Below are 10,293 nucleotides of genomic sequence, written 5' to 3' on the forward strand. Positions count from 1 at the left end.
CTTCAAGCACGATAATTTTGTTCGGGAAAGGAGTAACGTAGGATCGAGTGAGCCCTTTAAAGGTTTGGGAAGGGAAAAGGGATAAATAGGTGTCTAACAGTTTCCACCCTGTCCTCTTTTTCAAGGCGAAAACTTGTTGACGGTGCAGGGGAGGGATTGCCATTGTTGTTAGTGGTATTTGCTCTTTGTTGCCATATTATAAAGGGTTCACCGAACACAGAGAAAATACATAATAACAGCTGAAAAAAAGAAAAAAAAGTGTACATATAATTAAATATACGTTGGGGTGCTCGTTTAATGGAGCATATTCTCAGCCGCCTTATGATGGATGCCGAAGGTGGTGGCTTGCAACGCCAGGCTATGAAGGACGTCATCACCGCCAGAGAGAATTTGGCAAGCAACGATGAGGCCCGTGTAACAACAGGTTTGCTTGAGCTTTGTGATTTGCTCAACATGGCAACACCTATAACTATAGGATCTATCCGCCCGAATGTGTTTGTTCCTCTTGTGGTGAACTGCATGAAGAAGGATAACATCGACCTTGTTATCCTCGCGGCACGGGCACTTACGTATATGGTAGACGCTATATCTTCTACGGTATTTGTTCTAGTCTCGGAGGGAGGAATCGACGTACTGCTTCAACATTTTCAAGAGGTGAAGGATATCGAGCTCTCTGAACAGTGTTTAACATGTGTGGAGAAGATAACACAGAACTCTGTCTGTGCCGCTACGGTGCTGCAGAGTATGGGTGTGCCAGCTCTTTTGATGTACGTGGATTTCTTTAATGCAGCTTCCCAGCGAAAAGCATGGACGAGCGTTGCAGCGATGTGCAGACGCGTTAACGAGTCGAATTTTGGTTGCGTAGAATGTTCACTTCAAGATATTAGTGCCCGAATTGATCATGATGATGCCAAAATATCAGAGAAAGCCATCACTTGCTTGTATCGTATCATATCGGGGGTTGGTAGTAACCCGGAACTTGTGGCACGTGCATTTGGTGACAGTTGTAATCCACTTATCTCTGTCCTTAGCAGACAGGATTTGTCAGAGACAACTTTCACAACGGCACTATCGCTCATTGCCTGTGCCATTGATTGCAGCACGGAAGCAGCTCGCCGAACTCTGGAATCTGGGATAGTGGAGTACATGTTTACACTGATCGCCAGTTCCTCCGAACAGCAGCAGCGCCAAGATTTGGCCGGGTTCGCGGGTCGTACGGACGGGGTGTCGCGCGCCTCCGCTGCCAGGGAACCGTCAGCCCAACGGGAATCAGTGGAGACTGTCCCTCAACGAGATAGGCGACTTTCTGTTGAACAGACCAAAGCACTGTGTCTGGCTCTTACCGCTCTGCTGCCGAAGCTTAACAAGGGTTATCTTGTCCACGGTGACGCCCTTAACAAACTTATCGCAGAAGGACATGGTGAATCCCACCGACACGCCGGTGCTTCATCCTCGGAGGCAGATGAGGGTATGGGAGGTGATGATGATGAGGACGGGGACGGGGACATGGATGATGATGATGATGAGGAGGAGGAGGAGGAGTGTACTCACGAGGAAATTCTCTCACGGGTATCAGAACGGGGTATTCTACTTGAAAATAACGAGAAGTACCGCACATGCCGCCTCAGGCACATGTGTGACGGTTGCGGTAAGTCGTGTATACCCACCAGCTGGTTTCGCTGTAATAAGTGCAGGGATTACGATTTGTGTGGGCGGTGCCTTCTTATGAACTGGGATAGCCACAGCCCAGACGGAGAGACCCATTCCTTCTGCGACATGCTTGTCTTTTTCCCAAAGGTGAGTGATTCAGTAACTCCTGAAGAGGGCAAAGAGTCGAACAACAGTGACTTGACTGCCGAGCGCGAGAGGCTTTATGAAAGCAACCCACACCTTCTTGCCCTCATCCTTGGCGGTATCCCAACAGTTGTGGCACTGTTCAATGAATCTGAGGCACATCTCGTTCGGAATCATTGCTTGGCCTTTATTGACCGTGCTGTTGTTCTCGCGACGCCTGAACAATTGGCGGGGATCAAAGGACTCTCGGAGGCTGCTCTGTGCGAGATGATCGTGACGGCGATGGTGGATAGCAGCCTCATCCTTAATGTACAGGTCATGTACCTCTGTCGTATGCTGCTGGAGAAGCTTCCCAAAGTGTACTTGCCTTGTTTTGTCCATGAGGGCGTCACGAATTCTCTAGTGAAGATACAGGAGCAAAATAAGTCGTTCGTGCATTGTAGTGAAGAGCCGACACCCGTTAAAGAACCCCCTTCCTCTGAGCGCTTCAACTCAGTTTCCGGATGGCGCGAACTGCTAGCAACGGAGGCGGAGGAAATGCTAGGTATGTTCACTTCCCTCAGTGACGACACAAGGATCCTTCGGTTAAAGGAGGTTGACCGGCTTTTGCGGGGGGGCAAGCTAAAGGAGGCATTTGACTCTCTCCGCGTTGCCCTCCTTGACGAAACTACCGCATTCGAACTGTCAGCGACTGATGTGTTGCACAGTTTAGTGGAGGCTTTGAAGTCTGTGGATGATGTCAAGGCCATAGTGGCACTTCTCAAAACGTTGGCAAAACAGGAACCAAACACCACCTCGACTCTGACACGATTTGTTCGGCTTCTTCAAACTGCGCTTTCACACCTTGATCAGTTCCAGTTACCCAATTTTGGCGCTGTGAACACCATACAAACACAGATACCCCTTCGGCTCGTCCCACACGTAGCAGGTCACGCACCGAAACCGAAGGCATCCACTCCTCCAGCAAAAGGCAACGCCTCGAAACGTGTGGCTTCCGGTTCCACTGCTGGTCCTCCGGTCCCCACACGGGAGGTGGTTACCAGGCGCCCCACAGGCACATCAGCGGCTCGTCCAGCCGCAGTCACTAGCAGGAACAAGAAGGACCAATCGGCGTCACCGGCATCTACGAATACGGGTGGTGGAAAAAGTTCAGTGGAGAACCGAGAGGTTAGAGTTAGCGTAGAACCATTGACAAATCTGGAGGCACTAATGGGATTTGTAGGCTCAAACGTACTTTCCGGGGGTGGGGAATTTATTGGTAGCCCCGTCACTGGTGGTGGCCGTCGGCGCAACGATGACGACGAGGTGGAAGAGGTGTTGCCCGAGTTAGCCAACGGCGTGGACCCTGAGGGATTACCTAAAAAGAAAAAACCCGTGCAAGAGAAGTCGTGTAGGCCTGTTTACATGCGTTGCGGGAAATATGTGTTGCCGCCTTCATTGACGATTCTTCAGCTCCTACAGCGCTACCACACTCCATCACAGTCTTCTTCCAGAAAACGGAAGGCGCACAGCAAAGGTGCTAGCGCCTCACTGCGCCTTCTTGCGTTGCTAGAGGGCATGCAAACTAATGTGGGAGATATGATTACATTACATTACAGTGTAGACCCCTTTGGACCTGAGTACGTCCATGTACCTGCGCTGATCGACGTACCTCTCGGAACACCTGCTCACCCGGTAGAAATTAAACTACCGTCTGATGATATCACACCGCCCGGGGCGTTTGAAGTGATGCGGGCGCTGCATAATGAGTACCCTTTTAGTAGTCAGTTTCTAACTGTTGCTCAGAAGGACATCCTTACGCTACTGGGTATTTTACACGCGGCCCTCCGCAACTGGTCGGCACTCATATCTTCAACAGCGGAAGCGACTACATCGGGGGGTGTGAGCGATGAAGCGTCAGCTCCGTCAACTTCGCTAGGCGAGTTTATTCACGGGAAACTCAATAATAAGGCCATGCGACACTGTTCGAACCTTCTTCTCGCTGGCCAGCACATGACAACATGGGCGGTCAATTTGGCTCTCGATTGCAACTTCCTATTCTCTTCGATGACGCGTAAGTATCTCTTTGATGTGGGGTTCTGTGGTTCCATCCGATCCCTTGTCCAAATGCAAGAAAACATGGAGAAATATGGTATGCGTGATACGTTAAATGCCGACCATCAGTTTGTTCGCTCATACCGACTTCAACGGGAAAAGAAACGTGTGTGGAGGGACAAAGCCTTGGCTTGCGCCATGCATATAATGGGAAAGGAACGTATTAGCGGTTCAGTGGTGCTTGAATTCGAGTACTACAATGAAAATGGGAGCGGAAGTGGACCAACAATGGAATTCTACACGCTGGTGTCAGATGAGCTACGGGAGACCAAATTACGTTTGTGGCGGCGGACGGATGAAACACCCGATGACAAGTACTACAGACCGCACGTCGGAGTATATCCGCGTCCTATTCCTCCCTCTTCCCCGGAGCTTGATGACATGGAGCGGTATTTCTCCCTGCTTGGACGGCTGATCGCCCGTGCACTTCTCGATAAGCGCATCCTCTCCATTCCACTGTCGCCTGTGTTGCTCAAAATGCTGAGGGGCGATCCGTGTGGGGTGCACGACTTGGCCGATATCAGTGAGTCGCTCGGTGCTTCTGTTTTGGCAATCGCCAGAGCCGCACGCAGGGGAGATGGTGCCGTGCAGATGCCAAATTCCACGGTGATGTGTTCGGTGGAAGATTTGGGTTTAGATTTCACCCTCCCTGGGGACGAGTTCGTTGAGTTAACCGAGGGTGGCGCATCCATACCAGTGACTAAGGTGAACGCGATGGAGTACTGTGACGCTGTCACAGAGTTTGTACTACGCCGGGGTGTGGAACGCTTTGTACACGCCTTACGCACTGGGTTCCACGACTATGTGCCACTTTATGCGCTCCGTATGCTTAGCATAGGTGAGTTGTTCGAGGTGCTGAACGGTCACCCAGCCCGTGTTACCGTCGAAGAGCTGGACGCCAACTGTCAGGCCGATCACGGCTATACAATGGGGTGCCGTCACGTGCGGCAACTGTTTGAGATCATAGCCTCTCTCACTGAAAAGGAGCAGAGCGCTTTTTTCCACTTCCTCACCGGCTCCGCGCACCTTCCAGCGGGTGGCCTCGCCAGCTTACGGCCAAAGTTCACCATTGTGCGGAAAGCCTCATCAGACCCTAACGTGCGTGAGCAGGATCAACTACCGTCGGCTATGACATGTCAGAATTACCTGAAACTTCCCGCGTACGATACCAAGCAGCAGATGGAGGAGAAACTGAAAATTGCCATCAACGAGGGTTGTGGTGAATTTCTTCTCACTTAATAATCGATGCATTGCTGTGGACACCAATGGCCATATGTTCACGCGTATACGACCATGTTTGTGCGTGATTGTGTTTAGCACATTGTGGAGAGGAGAGGTGAATTGTCATGAAGTTAGTTTCCTCAATTAGGATGTAATAACAGAGATTGGCTTTTTGTAGAGAGGCGTGGGCAAGTGAAGCGAAAAGGAAGGTAAGGTTTAAGGGGGAACACACCAAGAGATAATTGGGCACAGCAAAGGTGTGTGCTCAGTAGAGGAGGCGAAAGCAAAGAGAAGGGGGGAAATGCGCAAATGAGAGGGGTATGTTGGGATTGACCCCATGACTGCCGCGTTTAATGCACAGTTTCTGCTTCTGCGGCATATAATGACGTTTCGCCTGAAGATTTTGACTTCGCGGCTTCAGGATTAGTATGAAAATTGTTGTTGCTCTTAGTTATTGATGCAGTAGACATTGGGTTCACAACCGGTGGCAGTATGTGCCGCTTATTCACTGGTCTCTTTTACGCCTTGCCGCGCGCGGAACGAGAGCGAAACAAAGCAATAAATTAGGAAACGAAAAATAAGGCAACAATATATATATATATTTGTATATTGACAGTGTTGGTGCTCAAAATAATGTAGGTATTCGCATTGCCACTGAATAATGCAATAGTGGCGTTTTCTTTTTTGGTGTAGGGAGGAAGAAAGTCAAATAAGGAGAGAGTTGAATGTGCGCTATTGGAGGTGAGGAAGAAGTTGAAGTGAAGTGAAGTGAAATGAAGCGAACGGAGGAACGACGATGTCATCTGTTGGTTGTGAGTTTCCTCACACAGAAAAAATATGTCCATTTATGTCTTTGCATATGCATTTGTGGCTCTGTTATTAATATTATTATTACTGGTAGTTCTTTTTTGCGGCACGAGATGTGATGTCCTTCATTTTTATCATTTTCAATGATCATTTGGAAGACTAGTGGCATCTGGCGGCGAGCCGACACCGCAGTGTTTTTTTTTTACCTTCGCCATCAGCATGCCGTAATGTTTGGGCGTAAAGAAGTGATGGTTGAAGCAGCTGGGGCATTAGCTAAAAATAACAGTTGTATAACTGATGAGAACGACAAACGAAGCAGCAACCACGTTTTCATGGTAGGAAAACGACGTCGCTCCGCAGTTTTTATTTCTCTCCTACTCATCGATTTGCTACTAAGTACACGTATTTCCTGTGCCCCTCCGCCACTCCAAATTCAAACCTACGGAGGGGTCGTACACACAGCAACAATAAAAAAAAAAGAAAAATATTCTTTTCTCATCTAATCCTTTCCTCTGCGCATAATCTTTATCATTGCGCTGATTCTGCACCCCTCACAATTTTGTTGATATCCTACGTCCCAACGATTTCCCCCCCCCCTTGGTTTTGTTCTTAATTATATGTATATGCTTATTTATATGACGGTAGGGAAGGTGACTGAAGATACACGGGCACGGGAGTGCACTTCTTGTTCTTTACCTGTGTCGTCACGCGAGCGTACCATACGGGACCTTGTGTGTACACGATATTTTTTTTTAAAAAATAAAGACAAGTATATATATATATATATATTGTATCTAATAACTATTTAGAACTGTAAGAGAGAGCGGATGGAAGATATTCTCGACTTCAGCAAGCCCGTCGATGTGCAGCGTTTCGACCAGGTAGTGCAATACCTCTCAACAGGCTCACCACAAGAGATCGTGAGGGCGCAGGAGGTTCTTACCGCATTCAAGGAGAGACCCGACTCCTTTTTACGCGTAGGAGACCTTCTCACCAAATCGGTGAACCTCACGACACGTTTTTTTGCACTTCAGGTTCTGGAGGACGCGATTCTACACCGATGGAACACATTCACTGCGGAACAGTGTCAGGAAATTCGTAACTTTGTTGTTAACATGATTGTAGGTGAATGCGTGAGCTTCAATCAAATTCGTAGTAGGAGGGCTCTTCTTATGAAGATGAATAGTGCGCTTGTGTCAATAGCGAAGCGTGAGTGGCCCGTTCGTTGGCCGACCTTCATAAAGGACGTGTGCAGTAGTGCTGGGCCAGATGAACCTCTTGTAGAAAACAACCTGAACATTCTCCGCATGGTGGGCGAGGAGATATTTGAATTTAGCGAGAAAACTTTAACGACTCGATGGTTGAAACGAAAGAAGGAGGCACTGCAAAGCGACTTTCAGGCAATTCTTCAATTGTGTCTTTCGATTCTATCCACTAGTGACGAGGCGCTTCTCAAAACCAATCTGGAGTGCCTGGAGAAATATCTTTCCTGGGTAGAACCGGCGTCCGTGTTTAACGAGGAATTACTGAAGTATCTCGCGGGACTAATCGCACGGAAGTCTGCCGTATCGCGCTGCGCGGTGCGTTGTCTTACAGTTGCGTGCTCCGTGGAGACAGATCACGGCTCAGTTGGGGACGCGCAAGCGCAGGTGATGGTTCGTGTGTTTCGCACAATCCTCGATAATATTATGAACTTACTTCCCACGAATCACTCTTCTGTTGAAGCGCGTATCGTCCAGTTTTCCAACATGGAAGGGAGTGTGGATGCAGGCTTTGTTGGCGATCTCAATCTTTTGTTGGTTGCGTTTTTGAAGCACTATACGAGAAATATTATGTACGACGATCTCTTGTTGATATCTGCCAACCAATTGATCGTGGGAATGAGTCATATTAACGACAAGGAGCTATTCAAATCCTGTGTTGACTACTGGTGGTGGCTTGGTGAAAAGATGGTGCGGTCCGCATCACCTACACCGCTACACCGGAAGCTGGCACTTGTACTCAGCAATGTTCGCTTTACTCTCATCAAGAAAATGGCAAGACCGGAGGAAGTCATTATTGTAGTCGAAGACGGTGAGGTGCGCAGGGTGCACATGAAGGATGTGGAGGAACTACAACTCTACAAATTAATGCGGGAGACGCTTGTTTTTTTAACATACCTCGATCCTCAAGATATGCAGGCGATTATGACTAAAATCGTTATGAAGCTTGAAGACCTTAGCGAATGGAGTTGGCACAACTGCAACACATTATCATGGGCAGTCGGGGCGATATCTGTGGCCCTGACTGAGGAACAAGAATCTTCACTATTTGTAGTTATTGTACGTGGCCTGCTAGATCTTTGTAGCAAGCTACAAGGAAAGGAAAACCGTGCCGTTGTTGCGAGTGGTATCATGTTTGTTGTTGGGCAGTACCCCCGTTTCCTGCGTGCTCATCAGCCCTTTTTCCGCGCAGTGGTGAAGAAGGTAATTGAATTCATGTGCGACTTATTCCCTGGTGTGCAGGAAATGGCTGTGGATACTCTTTTGAAGGTGGCCTCGCAGGTACCAGATCAGTTTGTTTGTGTTAAGAACAATGGTATTTCCCTCGCTGAGGAAACGGCGAAGCGGTGGACTGAAATAACGTCTTTGTTAAAACCCCAACATATGCACACATGTTTTGTTGCAGCTGGTTGGATGGTGAAGGGAGAGAAGCCAGAGCGGCAGCCGAGTCTGTTAGGCATGTTTCTCCAAGATGCGAACGACAGTTTTAGGATTATTGTGGAGCGAGCAGCCTCTAAAGGTCCGGCCTTTGGGGAAGACTTTTCTGGTATGGGGGAGTTAATACACATTTTACGTGTCTTTAGCAGCATTGCGTCATCTTGTGGAACATCGTTTGTGAATGAGATGGGGATTATAATTTACGACCTTCAAGGACTCTATCGTACATTCTTCTCCGCCCAAACTGCCCTAGTTGCGGACCATGGAACAGATGCCATGGAGAGGCAGGAGGCACGGTATTTAAGGCTAGCGAAGCGGGAGATCTTGCGAATTTTCGAGTGCTTTGTTGACAATACGGAAGAATGTGACTTTGTGGCAACAAATTGCATGCCGAGTATTCTGACAACTGTTCTTGAGGACTACCGTGACTCGCTTCCCATAGTGAAGGAGGCAGGAGCCCTAGCTCTTGTGACGGCGTGTGTCAACAAGTTGGGCACGCGGTTGGCCGGGGATTGTGCTGCCATTTTGGACCACACGTTTGATACAACCATATCGATGATCTGCGCAAACGCTGAGGATTTTCCCGAGTTTCGCGTGAATCTTTTCAAACTGCTACACGCACTGAATACTCGCTGTTTTTCCAATTTCTTGAGCTACGCCTCCACTAAGGGGGACGTTATAAACGGTATGCTGTGGGTAATCAAACATACAGATTTTGCTATAATGGAGACGGGGTTGAAGACTTTAGATGCTTTCCTTGAGAATGTCTCCCGGTCAGAGTTACTTCAACCCTTCTACGATGCCTTTATGCAGCAAATATTTGTCGAGGTTTTGGTGTCCGCTATGGATTCGCTTCATGCCGCAGGATTCGAACTGCATTGTAGCATCCTCATCAAACTCTTCACTGTGTCTAGCATGTTTCCCGTAGATTTGCCAAAGCTCGGCCGAAACGATATTGAGAGCTTTCTTTGTGAGAACCTTTCAACCATTGCCACACTCACACCTGCCCTTATTAAGCAGTTTATTGCTGGAGCGTATGAAAAGTATGGAGACCCTGTCGAATTCAGGCGGAGCTTTGCAGATTTCCTCATAGAAATGCAGGTTTGGGGTGCTGAGGAGGAAAACAGACTGCAACAAGAGGAAGAACAACGCAGACGGGAGGAAGATATTCCGGGATTTGCTGCCCTTTCCGTGAAGGGGCCGCCACCAACACCTTCTTTTTATCCCTGAGGCACAAGGGGTAGGTAGGTGGAGTGTGTTATAATTCTAAGGGACTGGGGTTATGTGGTGAAGAGGTCCACATAAAATGGTTAGGGTTCGCGATCTTTCCGCCGTTTGGTTGAACAGAGTGGGGCGGTAAAGTTTTTTTAAAAAGGAAGAGATGGAAATAAATCCCCACAACCCAGTTTCCGCTCTTTGTTAGAGGAAACAAGACATTGTTTGGATAACTAAACGCCTACCCGCGAGGCGAGGGTGCTTAAGTCTTCATATAAGTGTAGCGCCTACTTAAGAAGGTGCATATATGTGCGGGCCCGAACGCGTGAAACGGGAAGAGGAAACATTGTTTCGTGGAAAAAAGGGAGGGAGGACATTGGTGTGCCTTTCCCTCGTTGTGAGTGGGCGATACTTGTCTGTCTCTGTATCTGTGTGTGTGTGTGTGTTTAACTCACTGATGTGT

The 10,293-nt window shown here is 48.4% G+C and overlaps 2 protein-coding genes across 2 annotated transcripts; both read left to right on the forward strand.

Annotated features, from left to right (window-relative positions):
• Positions 1-297: 297 nt before the first annotated feature.
• Positions 298-5,127, forward strand: TEOVI_000816100 (HECT-domain (ubiquitin-transferase), putative; the record flags this gene model as incomplete). The annotated part of the gene is made up of 1 exon (XM_067223417.1): positions 298-5,127. The coding sequence occupies one exon, from the start codon at positions 298-300 to the stop codon at positions 5,125-5,127; it is 4,830 nt and encodes a 1,609-aa protein (XP_067079518.1).
• A 1,616-nt stretch (positions 5,128-6,743) lies between these two features.
• On the forward strand, positions 6,744-9,845 carry TEOVI_000816200 (exportin 1; the record flags this gene model as incomplete). Its single annotated transcript, XM_067223418.1, has 1 exon — positions 6,744-9,845. One exon carries the CDS (start codon positions 6,744-6,746, stop codon positions 9,843-9,845), a length of 3,102 nt encoding a protein of 1,033 aa, XP_067079519.1.
• Positions 9,846-10,293: the final 448 nt, after the last annotated feature.

Source organism: Trypanosoma equiperdum, assembly GCF_001457755.1.
Source record: "Trypanosoma equiperdum strain OVI genome assembly, contig: ctg_1865, whole genome shotgun sequence".
Lineage (NCBI taxonomy): Eukaryota > Euglenozoa > Kinetoplastea > Trypanosomatida > Trypanosomatidae > Trypanosoma > Trypanosoma equiperdum.